This window comes from Sciurus vulgaris, assembly GCF_902686455.1.
Source record: "Sciurus vulgaris genome assembly, chromosome: 2".
Lineage (NCBI taxonomy): Eukaryota > Metazoa > Chordata > Mammalia > Rodentia > Sciuridae > Sciurus > Sciurus vulgaris.
Window position 1 is genome coordinate 108,373,095 of NC_136462.1, and position 19,451 is coordinate 108,392,545.

The following is a 19,451-nucleotide window of genomic DNA, read 5'->3' on the forward strand; positions in this document are numbered from 1 at the left end:
GTTTGCAAGTTAGACAGGTACACAAAAGAAAAATAGGATAACTAGAGCAATTTCTATGAAGCAGAGTCATGAAGGGCACAAAAGAGAATTAGCATCTTCAAAGCTTTAATGGTGAAGATAGGTGACCCCTGCAAAGGGGACACTGATGAAGGTGGACAGTGAAGTCCGCAAGAACTTGACAAGTGGTGGGGGTTAGGGTATTCTCCCACTGAAGGAATTTTCTAAAGGCCAACTTGGTAGTTGTATCAAAATTGTTAGAAGCATGTCTGCCCACTGAGCCAGTAATTATTTTTTTCTTTTCTTTATTTCTTCTTCATTTTTTTTTTTCTTCCAGTACTGGGGATTGAAATCAGGGATGCTCTACCACTGAGCTATACCCCAGCCCTTTTTAGTTTTTATTTTAAGACAAGGTCTTGCTAAGTTGCCCAGACTGACCATAAATTTGTGATTCTCCTATAGAAGCCTCCTGAGTAGCTGAGATTATAAGTGTTCACCACTGCACCTGTGCAGCTAGTAATTACACTTTAAGAAATATGCCTTAAAGAAATATTAAGAATGGCACAAAGATTCACCTACAAGGATGTTTTTCACTGCACTATTTACAATATGAAGAAATTTAGAAAGATCCTAAATGTCACCATTAGTGAAAATCATATTATACATACATACAATGGAATTTAGCAACTATTAATGGTATTTCAGAAATACAATTATTATAAAAAGATGATAAAAATATAATGCTGAATTTTAAAAAAATCAGTTAAAGAGATAAACCCAGTATAATCCAATTTTTGATTTAAAAAATTAAAACCTGGGCTGGGGATCTAGCTCAGTTGGTAGAGTGCTTGTCTCACATGTTTCATCCCCAGCCCCAAAAAAAAAAAAAAAAAAAAAAGAACCTGTATATTTATTTATTTATTTTTTTATTGTAAACAAATGGGATACATGTTGTTTCTCTGTTTGTACATGGCGTAAAGGCATACCATTTGTATAATCATAAATTTACATAGGGTAATGTTGTTTGATTCATTCTGTTATTTCTCCCTTCCCCCCACCCCTCCCACCCCTCTTTTCTCTTTATACAGTCCTTCCTTCTTCCATTCTTGCCCCCCTCCCTAACCCTAACTCTAACCTTAACACTAACCCCTCACACCCCCCATTATGTGTCATCATCCACTTAATAGCGATATCATTTGTCCTTTGGTTTTTTGAGATTGGCTTATCTCACTTAGCATGATATTCTCCAATTTCATCCATTTGCCTGCAAATGCCATAATTTTATCATTCTATATGGCTGAGTAATATTCCATTGTATGTATGTGTGTGTGTGTGTGTGTATATATATATATATATATATATATATATATATATATATATACCACAGTTTCTTTATCCATTCATCAATTGAAGGACATCTAGGTTGGTTCCACAATCTGGCTATTGTGAATTGAGCAGCTATTAACTGAAAGCATTCCTCCTAAAAACTGGAACAAGGCAGGGATGCCCTCTTTCACCACTTCTATTCAATATCGTCCTTGAAACTCTAGCCAGAGCAATTAGACAGACCAAAGAAATTAAAGGGATACGAATAGGAAAAGAAGAACTCAAACTATCCCTGTTTGCTGATGATATGATTATATACTTAGAGGAACCAGGAAATTCCACCAGAAAACTTTTAGAACTCATAAGTGAATTCAGTAAAGTAGCGGGATATAAGATCAATGCACATATATCTAATGCATTTTTATACGTAAGTGATGAATCTTTGGAAAGAATAATTAGGAACCTGTATATTTAGAAGAAACTTTGGAAAATTTTACCCTAAAATGAAAAAAAAATCATTAGCTTTGACTGGTGGAACCACAGGTGATTTTAAATTTATTTTCATCTGTGCTTTCTGATTTTTCTACACTATGCAGATGGAAAGATAAAGAAAGATATGTGAACTACCTGGGAAGAACAATTTAGTTCATCTGCTTCCTTATGTGATGATTGGGGTCTCTGAGGACCAAGTCAGTGTATGCAACCATATGACTTCAGTTCCCTCTTGTTTATTTTTGAAAACCTGGAAAGGGGGTACAAGGTAGGATCTTGATCTCTCACTCCTTCTTGCATCTCACTAAACTGCTAAACTAAACATGGGCAATCCAGTGGGCCCAGCATCAGCATTGTACTTTAAATCTACCCTGTATCAAGTCTGGTCTCTTCTGTAGTCTGTTCTCAAGATATCTAACGCTGAGGGGTGTGTGTTGTCTCCTGTGAAAGAAAAGTGAGAAGTAAAGCTTTCTTTGGGCTTAGTGGAGAGAAGTCAAGAAAATTTAAGTGGTAACAGGGGCGGATAATCCTTAGAAAGAGATATCAAGAGGTCACCGGTCTGGGTGTTCGTTTCAGTCTGAGTGTGTTAATCTCTGTCAAAGCTGAAAGGTGTTTATCTCTTTCCTGAAACTCAACTCCCACTCATACCCTGCATGTTTGTTACCACTGCAGGTGTCTCAGCTCAGGAGCTTATTTATGTTGCCTTTAGTTGGGATTGAATTTTGTTGGCTTCATATTAAGCCTATGGTGGTTGGTTTTATGATTCTTGAATATGGATAATGTCCACACACTCTTGTTTTCTTTAAATGGAACCAGTGCTGAGAGCTGTCAGTCTATCTCAGGGAAGTGTCTTCTACAGCCCCAACTGCCACATTTGTCACCTTCCTTTCTAGGATCTTCTCTACCTTTCCTGTTTCTTCTTGGGATCCTCTCTAGTTGCTTCACTTCTTTCAAAAGTCTGAAATCCAGATTACACACAGCTCTTGGGAGTCATAAATGAAAAGGATGCTGACTTTCAGTTTCCATATATTAATTCAACATCACACTACCACAAATGAAGTTCCTGAATGTTAGCACAGAAGCCATATATAGCCATCAGTCTTCACTACCACAAGGGAATTAGAGGGCATGATGACAGATAGATAGATCAATCTTAATGAGTGATTGTATTAATCATATCTTTTAATTCTGTACTTTAGATGCTTTGACATCTTGGGGCCTTGCTGGTCCCTGAGGTAATGTCCTTCCCTTCTCAGGGCCAGCTAATCCCTACAAAAAGCAAGCAACTTGCCTGTAGCATGCCTTTTGTATACACACCAACCAGGTCAAAGTCTGAACACCATACCACCTTGATTAGATTTCAGACTCCCAGACACTATTCCCTAGCCCTTACCACCCCAGGGCCAGCGAGAAGACCACCAGAAACAACCCTAGGTCCAGCATCCCATAACTATTAAGTAGAACAAACTAGCCAGTCACCATCCTGCTCACCCTGTGGTGCACTTCCTTCCCATGGAAACCACAATACAGGCTCTGGCCTGCATGTTCCTGTAACTCCCTTCACCTCCTGATTGACTCTGGTGCTTCCCTGTGTGGCCCCTGCATGGCATGCCATGGATCCTGTTCCTAGGGGTTTGTGAGTGTAACAGACCTCATTCCTCATGACAGTCATTTCCATGTCTATGTATCTTTTGTCATCTGTTTAGAACAAAACCTCGGTGCCATTAGACAATTTTTTAAGATGTGCTAGGCACTCTGTGCTTTATGTGGATCATGACATTTAATTATGACAAAGATAAGGCAAATACTTTCCTTTGTTTCAGGGCTAAAGAAAGCTTTATGGGGGTACAGAGACTTGCTCATAATATCCCCTCTAGCATGAGGTAAAGTCAGGGTATGAATTTTCATAGTTTCTTTCCAGAACTTATATTGTTGTCCTGTTCTTAGGCTTCCTGTGTGTGCCAAAGGAATTCCTCCTTCACTGTTTTCATAGAAGGCAGTCATTAAATTAGTGTAAAGAAAAAAAAAAAAAACAAGATAGGCATAATCAAATATCAAGACTGATAGAGTTTGATTTGGTGTTTTCCTGCAGACAGGCTCTTTAGTCAACCTAGGTTGCTAGGTTCACCACTGCACCCCTGCAGCAGTAATTACACTTTAAGAAATATACCTTAAAGAAATACGCCCCGAGACAGTTCACAAGATCCTTATCTACAGCTGCAACTGATTTGGGTTAGGAGTCACATGAAAAAATCAGTCTTATGATTCTATCATTTTTCCTCAGACCAGACATATTTGCCCCCTTTGATTCACCAGACCTATATCTCAAACACGTTGGCCCACTGACGAACAAAACAACAACAAAACTTACAGCCAGGGCTGTAAGTAAGAGTCACTATCACGAAAGCTGAGTTTTTATGCCTTAAACTTGAGGTGCGTCCACAAGGCACTCCACAAATGCTTGGAGGAGTGGCCCCATGGCTGGAACTAACACCTGGCTCTGCAGTTGTCCACTCAGAAGAGGGCCATACTTACTGAGATGTGTCAGTTTGGAAGAGTTTGGGGAAAGCAAGCAAGTACACACACCTTCCTCTTGGTATCATCATTTGGTCCTCTATTGAGCCCACTGAGCAAAGTGTTGCTAAGAAGTTCTGGAGGTGGCATAGCTAAGAACCAGAGAAGACAGCTATCTTTTGTACTAAGTCAACAGAGTCACACCCCAAAAAGAAGTAGAGAATACCAAATAGGAGGGGTCAAGTAGGGTTATAAAGTGAGACCTGAGATGGGAGAGAGTGAGTAAGCCTCTGTGACTCAGAAGAACACTGAACTTTGCATTTCAGAAAGAATGAGGGTTTGGCTTTCTTCTACTTTAAACTTCTTTTCAGCAGTCCTTGGGGGATTTCTCAGAGTTTTAAGTGTTTGGGAAGCTAACCTGATAAAATGTTAAAAGCTAAAGAACACATAAAAGAGAGAATGATTAGAAGAGAAGGTGGAAAGTATAATAGGAGCCTTCCTACCTAAAAGAAGCAGTATGCTCCTAAGAGTACAAGTAGGAGCTTGTCTGGGGAGCAATAACAGAGGAGGTAGAAATAGACCTGGGACATGAGTTCCAGGGCTGGGCAGTCTGAGGTCGTCATACAGAGAGCAGGGGCAGCACAAGTCAGTGCATGGAATCTGGGGAGGAATGGAGGCACTGTGTACGAAAAAGAACTATTGAGAGGCTGGGAAAGACATTAAGTACATAGTTTTGCAATTTTATTATTTCTTAAGGATAAACTAAGAATTACTTCATTGGCTTTCATAATTTTTTTTTTTTTTAAATGGATGTCAAAATACATGAATATGTGCATTTACAAACATGGTGGCCTTGAGCAAGGAGCCACCTTGGTGAACTTCAGGTAGTACTCAGTGGGACTGTGGCACATTGCCACCACCTAGTGGCAGCATGCTAGCATGCAGTCATTGCAAATAGCATAATATACAGGCCTTTAGAGCTTAAGGTCCCATGTCTGGTACTCCCAAAGACTTCTCTCCAGCATTTCCCCTTTTACTTTACTTTGCCTTCAAAGTGCCTTTGAGTTTTATTTCTGTCTCTCTCCCATTCTCCAGGGAAGTCTATTCCTCAATATTTTTAAATATGGCTGTTCACTACAAATTTATTTACCGTCCCCACTAGATTAGAGCTCCCCAGGATCAGGACTGAGGCCCTGGTGTTCAGAAGAAGGTTCATACCAGAGTGTAAAAATTGACTGCTAAAATTCCAGGAAGTTTGTTTCTAAATCCATTTACTAAACCTAAGCATTATTAAAAATTAACTATTTTTTAATTTTTCCAGCATGTGTTCTTGAAATTATTTATAACAATTATAGCTAAATGGTGGAAATACTGTATAATTGTGTGCTATGGTCCATCTTTTCTTCTCTCTGTGTTCAATGAGAGGGCACACTGGGTAGCTTGAAAGGGCCATATGGTGAGTATTTACACCACAGAAATTGGCAAACGCTGCCAATCAGAACTTGATTTACTGCTTTGCTTGTTGTCTGAATTTAAAAAGTGATGGAGAAAATGACAGTAATGCAGATGGAACTTAAAAGTATGTCTTGTGTATAGCCATCTCATTGTGAATAGTAGAAAAATGGAGGAAATGCTCTTCTGGTATTTGAAAACTGTGATCTGATTTAGCAAAGTTATTTACATCATTGCTGATGAATGAGTGAAGTTCCAAAATATTTCACTTTCTTCTTGTTCATTAGGGGAAATGAAATAGCAACCAAGATTCAAGTTGGACTATAGACTTTCATCAGCTGCAACCAAAGGTAGAGATGGAACAGTTTAGCAAAAACCATTGAGAGTATTCAGTGAGAATCATGTGTCTGCATGAAATTTATAGTAAAGAATATCATACATTTTATTATTTATAAATTATGTGAAGTTATTTCAATGAAATATACACTAGTTAGCTACATATATATACACACTTTATTTTCCAGGGTGCAAGTTGTTAAAAACTAATTAGCATGTGACTGGGCTGGGCCCAGTTCCCATGGGGTCACTGGCTCACAATTAGGTTGTAGAAAGAGTTCTCCCTACTTCCTTCCTATAGGCATTTACCCAAATTGTGGTTTGGCCTGCTAAGGTCCCATCACCTTTCCCTCCATCCACACAAGTTCCAAAAACTTAAGCCAGATGATTTTCTCTTCTTTCCAGAACAGAACATATCTAAACCCACTGTCCATTTCCTAGCCTGGTCTCTTCCAGTGTTTTCTTGCTCACTGACAGGTACCATCTCCCTCAGTTCCCAAGTCACTCAAGGTAGAAAGATAGCTTCATTTCATCTCTGCCTCCTGTCCATCCACACCCAAACAGTTGGCAATTTAGGTAGCTTCTCACCTCCTTCATATTTCTCTGATCCATCTGCTTCTATCTTTGCTGCAATCTCCTGGAGTTTCCACATGTATCATCTCCTGAATCGACTATTATACTGCCAGTAGCCCTGCTTCATTTCTCATCCCTTCAGTCCATTTCACACAGTCAGTAAAGATCTAAAACACAGAACTACTCAAATCACTTTCCTGCTTATAAGCACTCAATATCGCCCTACTAATGAGCAGGTGACGACCACCTGTTGAGGTACCTCTCTCCCATACTTGATCCTCTTTTCAACCTCATGCATTGCCACTGCTGTGTTCCAAGTTTCCCAAAGGAATTCTATCCCTGCCCCTTGCTGGAAACCCCTTTCCTTCGGAATTCACTGAGGTATTCACATCCTCTTGAACCTTCTTTGACTTGGTCCTTCCCAAAGCTGGTTGAAGGACCCCTCCCATGTGTATCCCTAGAGTCCTGAATTTACCCCCTCATAACCCTTACTTTGCTACATTATTCATCTTTGTCTCACCAACTGCCGTGTTTGTTTGAGTAGCTAACCCAGTACTTAGAGAAGTCAACACATACATTTTGGATGAAAGACCAGAGAGAAAAACAGTGACTGTGATCAAAGCAGTGGTGACAATCAGATTCCGGGTCCCTTTCTATGCTAGATACAGTGTAAACCTTACTTGTAGATCACAACAACTTCACAACTGCAAACTAAATATTTTTATATCTGTTTTACAAATAAGAAAATTAAAGTGCAGAGAGGTTATGTGTTCAAAGTCAAATAGGTAAGGGGAGAAGCCAGGATTTGATCCATGAATCCTAGGTGCATCCAAACACCACATATTTTTTAACACACCTTTCAGAAGTACAGACTAAACAACAACAATGCAGGTGAACAAACAACAAAACAAGCAAGTAAAAAAGTCACTTTTCAGTTCTGTAGTCGATGTGCCATATAATGGTGCAGGTGAGGGAGAAAACATTTGATGGGGTACTAAATACCAAGTTTCTAAATAAGTAGGGAAACACTCATTTGCCAGATCTGCTTCATAAAAAGTTTTGAAACTTATTAATAGCTTGGCCAAAAGGTGTGAGTTGGCTGGAGGCTGAACTGTGGGTGTGGCTAGGAAGAGCTGGGGAGTCTTGCTCTGAGGGTGTCCTCTCCTGCCTGGGGCGCCTTCTCAGAGAAGCACAGGCTGAAATGCTGATCTTATGTTTGGTCTTTTGACAATTTTCACTTAATGAATTGATTCCTACAGTTCATTAACATACCCACTTCCACTTCTGTATACACATATGTCTTAATTAGCTGCTCATTGGCTGTTTAATTACAAGAAAACAGCTGACAGCTGCCTTGCTGAATTCTAATGGCAGACGCTTTGGAGCGGCTACACATTTGCTTTTGACAACCAAGATTTATTCATAACTCTGTGATTTATTGTGAATGCTCATATGCCTGCCCCGACAATTGTATTTTTCAACACAACTAAAAATTTGAAATTTGGGGGACTGTTAAAGTGGCTATATGTTCATCTTTTCTTTTGGAGGCTCAAAGAGTATAGGATCCTACATGTGAAAGGATGCACTGTGTCCTAATTTTATTTATCTTGGGAACTTTCTTTTGAAAATGTTTGGAAGCATGAGGGTGAGGAATAAATATCACTTCATGAATATGGGCAGTTAAGTATCTGGACAAGGGGTAAAAGAGGATAACTGTCAACTTAGTTTTACTGAGGGGTAAAGAGAGGGTGTGCATAGATTAACATCAGGGAGAGGAGGAGACCAAGGAAATGATAAAATTTAAGAGTGTGTGTGTAGTGGGAGGAGTAGACAGGAACAACCGGCTCCAAAGAAGCAAATGAAGAAGGAAATTTGATCTTTAGAAAAGAATAGGCAACCTCACTTGTAAAAGTTAGCTGGTACAGCCCCAAACTCATGCACCTGGCAGCAATAAATCACAGAAATTCAGATCTCCTGAACTCCCTACTTATTCAATAACGAATGGTCTCCCTGTAGAATTGTTGTGCAAATGATCTCTGATTAAAGCTGACCTCAGTGTCGTATCTGGTAAGTCTAGATGTCTGCTTTTGCCTGAGCTTTGCCGTACTCAGATCAATCCAAGTGTACACACTCAGCACCCGGCATTCCCAGGCAAACACGGAGGGACCTTTCCTGAGCCAGGCACTATGTCAGAGCCCTATCATCCACTGGGCCTCGAGCCCAGTGTTTTCTGTAAGCTGAGGAAGGACAGCAGTTACTGAGACACCATTAAGACCAAAACAAATGAATGAAAAATATCAGGAAAAAAACACAACCCAAGTTACACAAATTGATGTAAATCGGGTTGTTTAACACATACCTATCCTGTGTGTATTCCATTGCAGGACTAGAAAGTTTAACTGAAGAAAATTTTTTTGCTTATCACCTGTATATAACAGTTCTTTGCTGCCTATCCTCCCACTAGTGCTAGAGAGTGAACCTAAGGCTTTGTGCCTGCCACTTAAGTGCTCTACCATTGAGTTATAACCCCAGTTTATCACCTACATATAACAGAACTGAAACTTTGATGTCCTAAGGATGCAGTAATAGCTTTCCCTCCCCAAGTCTAATTTGTATCTTAAAGGATAGCTCTCATATTAGAACTGGGCATTATAAAGCATTAAAATAAAAATATTAGGCATGAATACAACACTACTGAAAAATAGAATTGATTCAGGACTAGTGAGTGACTTTATAAGGGAAGTAAGAATATTAAAATATTCTAAATAAAAGCCAATTTGGGCCTAAAAGGAACGTTCATGTTAGTTTCTCCCAAAAACTAACACACAAAAGCCCCAGATGTTGCTTTCATCATTTTCTTAAAGGAAAAAAATTAAAGTATTAATTATATACTCTAACATTGAAAGGCATTCTCTTGTTATTTTAGACAATGTTGGTGGAAAGATTCCAAATACTCCCTTTACTGCATAGGAAAGGAAGTTTTGTGTAGGACATGGTATTAAATGTATTGATTGATGACTAAATCCTTGACAAAGAATGCTACTGTAATTTAACAAGAACAAAGGATTTTAAATGTAATGAGAAGTCAATTCACGAATCCCAATACTGGATTGTATTATCATTTAAAAATACACTTAAAAGTGTATAGTAAAAATGTCTAAAATGATATGGATTAAAATGTGTGTATGTATTTGAGATAAATTTTCTATAATCATTTGAGCAGTCACTGTATCTTACGAATGTAGGATCTGAAATCGAATGACAACTCGGATCATTTCTCCAAAGAAAACCTTTAGCAATGATCATGCTTCTCCGAACACTTCACATTTTTACTTGCTTTGGAGGTTGAATCTTAATCCTGCCATCTACTGCCTTAGGTTAATCTCTGGCCTTTCCTTTGCCCTCCTGTCCCTTGACCTGGTGCCTCCTTGGCAGGCTTGCCTCCTGACCCCCCACCCATGTGCTCAGCAGGGAATACATTATGTTTCAAGGGCTCAGGAACATCTAACAGAAGGAAACCCTTATAGGCCTGTTTTCTAGTACACACTTTCCTGGGTATTACCAGAATGCCATTCCCTCATTCTTCCAGAGGACCAAGTAAAATATGTTCTTAATAAAAACTGTGGCATAATAGCATCCTTAAAAACTTGGCGATGGCTTACTTTTCTACCCTCATCTTCCACTATCCACAGAAGGTGACCTTGCTTCAGTCAAACTGGGTTATGTACTGTTCCTTAAATACACTGAATACACTCAAGACTTCCCTATTTCTGGACTTTTGCCTCTGTCGTTCCTCACTCTCCCTCCTCCCCTGCCCAGAATGTCCTCCCAATCCTGCTGTACTGGGCAAATCCTTCTCCACCGCTGGCCCACAGTTGGTTCCTCCTCAGTGAAACATGGCTGGCCACCCTCTTCTAATCTCCCCAGCCATGACACCTTGTGGGTGTGTGCTTCTGTGTCATATCATGGACTGTTACTTTACCCTATCAGTTAGATCTTAACATTGCTATTTACCTTTCCCTGCATTGGCCTCTTCTCTACATCCCGACCATAAACTGCTTGAGGGAAGGATTAGATCTTCTCTTTGGATCCTTTAGAGTGCTTATAGTGTGAAACCCCAAGGGAGTGCTCAGATGATTGTTTATCTTGGCAGGTTCTACATAACAATTGCTAATGCCCAAAAAAATCAAGACTGGACCCATAGATATCCCAGAAATAACAGCTGACTACACGAAACAGCATTACCAAGGCACTAAAGAGTTTGGCCTGGGATGATGATAACAACAGCCAGCACTTTGAAAGTGCTTGTTCCGTGCCTGGCACTCTCCCAAGTGCTTTACCTGAAAGCCTGTGATAACTCCATGAAGCAACGACAATTGCCATCCTCATTTCACAGATGGAGGAACCGACGGACCCCCAGAGCTATTGAGTAGGTGCTTCAGTTGGCCAGTGGCAGAGCTGGGATTCCAACCCAGGCAGTCCAGTGGCAGAGTCAGAGCATAACATAAGCATAGGACTGAACTGTCTCTCCACAGGTAGCAAAGGGGACAAGAAGAGGGTGAGCTAGGAAGAGCCAGGAACAAAAGAAAGAGCTGCCAAAATGTCTATCATTTTCTTTGCTGCTCATATGTAATGCTCACCTGAGCAAATATGTGGGAAAACAGATAATTATTTCAGTAAACAGATTCTCTAGTTTCTTATGGTTTCAGGTTGTTTATTTGAAAATGCAATTTAAAATACACTCAAAATGATTAGCTCAGAAAATGATGGTGTCACTTTGCTTTTCTCACTAGATATCATTTGATATATCTAATAATAAATATTCCTTATGTCTAATTATATTACCATTGAAACAAATTACTTACAATTGGTCATGATATAACCACCTTAACCTGGTTACAATATGATAAATAATTAACATGAAGAGTAGAGGTCCCTTGACTTCACTATAACTAGGAATAAAATTGTTAGTTAGAGCAGAGAGAAACTGTATGGCAGAACAAATACTATACGTGTCAAAACAAAACAAAACAAAACAAGACAACTCCCACAGAACATTGTACAAATCCCAGGCTGGGCATAGTTCCAGTCTGTTAATAAAATCACATGTTAATTGTTCAGTGGCTTTCCCTGTGTAAAGTCAACAGAGCAGAGGTACAGAACCACAGAGAACTGAAAATCACTCTGGCACTGAGGCTTTATGTGGACAAAATCTGGAAGGAAATCTACAAAAATGATAATTGTGAAATAATAGCTCTCCTGTGTGTTCTTATTATTTTAAATTTTTATTTATAGGTAATTGTTTAGAGTACAAAGGTGCACATTTTTCGTACCTATGTAAACACAAATGGTACTCAGACAGCCAATTCATGTTCTATTGAATAGTATGTTGCTAATTAACCTTCCAAATCATTGGGGTATTCCATATAAAATCAACCACCTTGACCCCAGCCTGCCACTCCTCTAGACTTAATTCCCAGATACTTCACTTTGCCACATAAACTACATGTGATATTACTGATAGACTCAGATGGAGTGATCAGTTTCTTGAGTAAAATGAAGGGACAAGTGGCAAACTGTTGTCTAGGATGCTGCTTGAGGCCTTGCCCTTTAAGATAACACTGAAGTCATATGCCACACACAGAAAGCTCATGTGCTTAGGACCCCTACTAGGTACCACTGCTGTCTAAAGGCCCTTCTTTCAGAAAGGCCATGCCTTTTCTACCAGGGACATGGTTTTGGGGGATGAATACAGAGTGAGGATGAGGGTGAAGGACAACAGCTGCCCAGCCCACCAGCCAGGTCAACTCTGAAGATCACTGGGGTGACAGCTGCCATACACAGACCATTCTCCTGCATCCTAGGATGACACAGCCCAGGCAGTAGATATCACTTCATTAAAAAAGAAAATTAGTTAATTACTTTTGAGGAAGAGCAAAGTGAGGGAGAAAAGGGTATAATGTTTTCCTTTCTCTTTCCTTTTTGGTAATCCAGAACCCTAAGGCCTTGAAAGTTACCACAGAGATGAACAATTCAAATCTCCTCTAAGTAGAAGCTCCCCACTCCTGAAAGGCAGTTAATTTTTAAAAAAAATGTATTAAGTACGTTTGGTAGCAAGCAGAAATCCTAAGCTTCACTCAGATGACAGGAACATGAAGCATTTATACATATACAGATTGGCAAATGTAATGATGATTAACAGAGAAATGAAGAATTAAACTATGAGGTTAGGATGATTAATAGTAAAACAAAGAATTAAAGAAACGATGAGACTAATTTCCCTGAAGTCTTTTAGCACTCATTTGTGTCTGTAGGTGATTTTGTATTTTATGACATTGTACTTTCTGATTTCACTAAAGGAAAGCAAACCAAATTTGTCGATTTTATTTTTTGCCTCGATCTCAAAAAGCCTTAGGGCTAATTCAGGTCTGGTTGTAGCAATCAGCTGTCTCAGAGGCCTCCTGCATGCTTAAATAGCTCCTCTCCTATTTATTTTGTGCTGTTTTATCCTATAAGAAGTCTCAAGGCCCTTCCAATATATCCAGGAGGATTTAAACCTTAATAAATTGAAATCTGAATAACAGAGGTAATCTGGGTTTATGGGGGTGGTCTTAAATTTTTAGGATAAACATCTTTATATTCCATTCTCACATTATGCATGTGCTGTATCCATTACTCCAAGATTAAAGTAGGTAATAATAAAAATAGTGACAATAGCAATCATAATGACAATATTTAGATTTAAATTGCACTTTTACAATTATCGGACTTTTGTATGCAGTTTCTCAGTCTATTCTTGAATAATCCTAAAAGGTAGGAAGATCAGATTATATCTAGTTTATAGATGAAGAAACTGAGCCACTGAAAGACTGAGACACGCCCAAAACAACATGGAAGGGTGGAGAGTCCAAGATGAGAATTCAGTGCTTCCTCACAGCATTCCCATAATTTAGTCAGATGTGTTCACATCTGTATGCTGACTATACAACTCAACCACATTCCAATCAAACTTACTGGAAACATCTTTTTATAAACCTTATAACAGGAACAGCACAGAAGACTGGAGGTATCTCTTTTTAAAAGACAATAACCAAAGAGAGAGCTCATCAGTTCAATCAATTCTGGAACTGGAAGTGAAAAACATAAACAATGCTCAAATACCTTTCCCCAGTCTCTTGATATTTTGAAGGGAGCAGCCAAAGTATATATAACTTTCTGGATTCTAATTTAACACCAAAATATTTATTCTTTCCTGTCATTTATCATCCCTCAAAATTCCACGGAATTGAATTTTTAGACACAGGATAAGTAAAAAACAGAAATCACAAAGATACATTCTAACATTAATAGAAACAACAATTTATAAGGCTTACCTTGCAGCCTTCACACGTAATGACACCATAATGGATTCCTGATGATTTGTCTCCACAGATCTTGCATGGAATAATTTCAATTTGAGCTGCAACAGAAGCACGCAACCAGTTAATTACATTTTCTTTTAAACACCTTATAAAAGCGTTCCCTGATCAGCATTTGTATAGTGAAAACTAATAACCTGCTAAACATTATACTGCATTAACTATTCATTGCTGAACTGTGAGGGTCCCCCTAGAGCCCTGGACTAAATTATGGCTGCTCGTTATATAATAGCTTTCGGGTTATTAAAATGGGTCATTTGAGAAGGTGTTTAAGAACCCACAAGAAGACTGGAATCAGCATTTCAAAGCCTTCAAGAACTGGAGAGTTCGCAGTTTAGGCCTCAGAGCAAAGCAGATACTAAAATGTTTCCTCCGATCTCATTTTCCATCATTATTTTTAAAAGGTCATAAATCTGTCTTGGCTGAGCACTGTAGCTCAACTGATGGAGAAAAATAGACTCCAAAAAGTCAGGTCTACTTAGGAAAATAATTCAATTCAAAATATTAATAAGTTACATATGATGGTAAGAATTCCTTACTCATCTTTTTTAAATTAATGTAGTTGCCATGTGTTAAAAATTAGTCCATTTGTGTACAATCAAAACCTTTCAACCATAAAGTTAATATCCTATCTGAATTTAACAATGATGGATCTTGACAAATAGGATATGTTGCTTCCAAGTTTTTTACATTGGAAACTGATTTCTGGGTTCAGTGTGAAAGTGTTTCTAGTCAATTGATTATTTAAAGATGCCTCATGCTGGAAGACCACCCAGATAATTAACATATTACACCAATGTTCTCAAATATGACAAAGCACATTTCTGAGCAAACACATTATATTTTGAGTAGAGTTAGAAAGAACACAATTAAGGATTTAAAAAAGTGACTTAAGGAATAGATTAAGCAAAAGAAAGTGCTTAGACCATCTATTAAATAGAATTTATATGTGAAATAAAGAAGACCAAAGGGGAGCCACACAGACAGGATGGCAATGGTCCCCAGTTTACCCGGCATGTTCTCTTAGGCTAAATTTGCTTCCCACAGTTTTCACTACTACCTGTTACATCCAAGTACTCACTGAAGTAAACACACATACAATCACCAAATGCCCAAATAGCCAAAGTCTATTTCATTTTTGTACATCTTCTACACAGTACCATACCTTCCACAGATCAAGGACTTTGTCCGAGGAATATGCTGCATGATTTAAGTCACATACACACACACACACACACACACACACACAGCCCACTCTTTCTTCTAAAGTCATCTCGGATCCTGGGATGGCTTACATAATGACTTACTTTGGACTTGATGCAATTTTAGTAGTCGAAATATAAGCACACACGAAGTCACTGGATTAACCTCATTATAAGCCATGTATCCTGCTAACTTCCTTCCTTGGGAACTCTGGTGACTTTCATGGAGTGCAAGCTATCTAGAGGGTTTGTTTCCTATCAGTTATTTTAGTGCTGGCATACTGAGTTTCTGTGCTTGTCCAGATTGATTGTTCAAATCTTCACATCCAATGTATTTTCCATAACCTGAAGGCCTTCTAATACCCCAGTAATGGTACCAATGTTTATATTCTGAGTTTTGCAATTTAATATGTTTAAAATTGAATTTAGCAAAAACGGTCATTCACAAGTCTGCCTCCCTGTTAGTGCTGTATTGATTTCAAGAAAAATTCTGTAGGAAATATGAAATGTAACAATGCCTATATTTAATGGCTCTTCCAATATTTTTAAAATAGACAATGGAAAGGTTTGTGTCACAGCATGGAGGTAGGGGTAGAGGGGGAGGAAGAGAGAGAAAGGCTCAACATTTTCAGACTCAAAACAGCCAAGTGATAGTAAGAAACTCTGAAAGTTGATATCAGCTGAGAGTTGTCTGGATTTTTCCACGTGAATTAACTATTCTATAATGAGAACTAGCCTCCTCCACCCTGACCTGTACAGAGTAGAATAATTAGGAAACATAAAGTACTTGGACCACTTATTAAACAGAATTTATATGTGAAATAAAGAGGACCAAAGTGGAGTTCCTTCTGCTTATGATTCACCTCGAGCTACAATCACAGATATCAGAGATATCCAAACTGCTTAGGCCCTGCAGTTTGTCAGCATTAAGACTACTCAAGGCAACTAAAGCAACACTAACCTCAAACTTGGGCTTTTCAAGAATTATCTTCATTCCACCTTAATAATGGGGAGATCAGGCATATCTGTTTAGTCCCTGATAAGAATATATGAGGGTCCTGGGCAGGCCATATGGGCAAGGCTGAGTAACGCTGTATCTGGGTCGTATTGAACATGACGTATTGCTGCTCACTCTGCTGCTGGGACTCTTAGTGGATGGCCATTCGGATCTGAAATGATGTTTAAGGCAGTGACCAAAATGCCTGCTAATGGCTCTGGCAATCCTATAAATTCTAGATAGGGAAGTCTGCTCATGATAGGGGTGGCCCTGGGAGTGTTCTTGTGGACCCAGCACTGCCACCTGAATGGCTCTTGGTCTGATGTGGGGAGGGTGGAGACTAGTTGCAGCATAGACCCAGAATCTGGTACCACTGCAGCAGGACTGCTGGCCTGAGTCAGGCTCTTATGCCGTTGGTCTTCAATCTTGCTTAGGTTCCCAGTGTCTTTCATATCTCAAGGATACTCAGGCTGAGACCAGTTTCATAAGAGATAGGCAGGCCATGAAGCTTAGAATGAATGGAGTCACTGGAGACTGACTTGTATGTCTAAGGGGGAGACCATTCACCTACGTTTGTCCCCACTACGTGTGTGCTTAACTCCAGTGGGCAACATTGGCTAAAGGATCAGATCAGTTAGAATAAGCCTCACTAGGAATTTCATGGTAAAGGAATGCAAATATTTCTCCAAAGCAACTTTCAGCTATTTTGATTGGTCAGATTAAACTGTTTTACTATCTGACCCCTGTGTGGCTCAATTATCTCAGAAAACAATTTCAGTTGTCAGTACTCTTTAGAAAATGGTTAAAATCTACCTGCTTTAAAAGCAACCCTCTGAATGCAATCTGACCACACATATTGATATTTCTAGAAAGTAAACATTTGCAGAATGGAGCAGGGCACTTATTCATCTTTCCACTTAATTCCATGATGCACTAAAGTCTTCCCCATTTTTACTCAATTTATAGAATCAAATTAATCAATGAGAAAAAAATGTAATCAAGGCCTTGCAAATTTTTCAAAAGGAAGATAGTACAGTTCTGTAAATTTAAGGTCTTTTTTTTTTTTTTTTCCCCACCAGGGATTAAACCTAGAGGTGCTTAACCACTGAGTCACATCCTGAGCCTCTCCTTTTAAAATTTTTTTTAAATTTTGAGACAGGGTCTCACAAAGTTGCTTAGGGCCTTGCTAAGTTGCGGAGGCTGGCCTCAAATTTGTGATCCTCCTGCCTCAGCCTCCTGAGCTACTGGGATTACAGGCATGCACCACAATGCCTGGCTTAAATTTGAGTTTTCCATCCAAGAAGAAGGAAAAAGATAAAAATCTCTTTGCCTTGAATCTCTTCATGTTTTCTACTTTCTGCCAATCAGTGTTGTGTCTTCTCAAAATAATATTCTTTCAATACAAATTAAGAACCTTGGCTCAGACATTACTGCACACATGAACTTAGCCATCATTTACAAATATCAGTTCTGTCAGATACTACTGTTGTCAACCCTCACAGGTGCCCATAACTATCCTAGTGTGTGTATTGTGTAGTGGAATATTTGAAGCAAGATGTATCCACATCATTGAGAATTGGCTTCCCAATGAATGATCTTGCTACGAAAAATTCTAATTTGCCCATGTTTTCAGCTCTATTGCCTAAATAATTGGCTTTCACATACCCTAAGTAATTCAAAAAGACTCTCTATACCTGCAGAGGCAAATTTCTGGAGCTGACAACAAGTGGCAGCAGAAAACCCTGGGATGCAAGCATCCTAATTAACCAAGTGTTCCTGGGGCAGTCGTTTAACATTGCATCAACACCAAAAGTTAGATCTTTAACTATAGAAGGGCAAGAATGTGGGTACTGACATTCTTAACATCTCGTTTACTCCTCAGACCTGTCTTGGGGGGCATACTGGTCCAGAGTGCCTAATCAGCCCCCGAATTAAAGTTGTCCAAAAGAGGCCCCACCACTTCATTCTGTGGGGGAGCAGGGTTCTCTTGATAATAGACTAATGGGATTAGGATCACCAATGATATCTAACATATATTTGTACCTATAATGTGTCAGGCATTATCTCAGTTCTCTAATAGCCCTGTGAAGTAGATATTATAATTGTTACTCTCATCATCATTACTATTATCTGTATCATTTAGAAGAGAAAACTAAAGATCAAAAGGCACCATCTAAGTAATTTTGGTTAAATTTACACACTGCTCAGGAACTGATGCCAAGGTTTTTATTTTTTATTTTTACTGTAAACAAATGGGATACATCTTGTTTCTCTGTACATGAAGTAGAGGCATGCCATTTGTGTAATCATACATTTACCTAGGGTAATGGTGTTTGATTCATTCTGTTATTTTTTCCCTTCCCCCCACTCCTCCCACCCCTCTTTTTCCTCTATACAGTCCCTCCTTCCTCCATTCTTGTCCCCCTCTCACCCCCCATTATGTGTCATCATCCGCTTATCGGCGAGATCATTTGTCCTTTGGTTTTTTGAGATTGGCTTATCTCAGTTAGCATGATATTCTCCAATTTCACCCATTTGCCTGCAAATGCCATAATTTTATTATTCTTTATTGCTATATATATCAATCACAGTTTCTTTATCCATTCATCAATTGAGGGACATCTAGGATGGTTCCACAATCTGGCTATTGTGAGTTGAGCAGCTATGAACATTGATGTGGCTGCATCTCTGTAGAATGCTGATTTTAAGTCCTTTGGGTATAGGCCAAGGAATGGGATAGCTGGGTCAAATGGTGGTTCCATTCCAAGTTTTCTAAGGAATCTCCACACTGCTTTGCAGAGTGGCTGCACTAATTTGCAGTCCCACCAGCAATGTATAAGTGTACCTTTTCCCCCCACATCCTGTTGTTGCTTGTATTCTTGATAATCACAATTGATTCTAATTGGGGTGAGATGGAATCTTAGGGTAGTTCTGATTTTTCTTTTTTTTTTTTTTTTTGGTTTGTTTTTGTGCTGCTGATTGAACCCAGATGTACTTACCACTGAGCCACATTCTCAGCTCTTTTTTAAAATTTATTTATTTTTAATTTTGAGACAGGGTCTCCCTAAGTTGCTTAGAGTCTCACTGAATTACCGAGGTGGCATTAAACTTGCAATCCTCCTGCCTCAGCCTCCAAAGCTGATG

General features: G+C 39.0%; 1 protein-coding gene across 3 annotated transcripts in view; it reads right to left on the minus strand.

The window, feature by feature from the left end:
• Positions 1 to 19,451, minus strand: part of RORA (RAR related orphan receptor A) — a 675,763-nt gene that overhangs the window by 21,381 nt on the left and 634,931 nt on the right. For all 3 annotated transcript variants that reach the window (XM_079129337.1, XM_079129339.1, XM_079129338.1), the window contains one exon: positions 14,064 to 14,149. In XM_079129337.1, the coding sequence (XP_078985463.1) occupies positions 14,064 to 14,149 (86 nt within the window). The remainder of the gene's footprint in view (positions 1 to 14,063; positions 14,150 to 19,451) is intronic.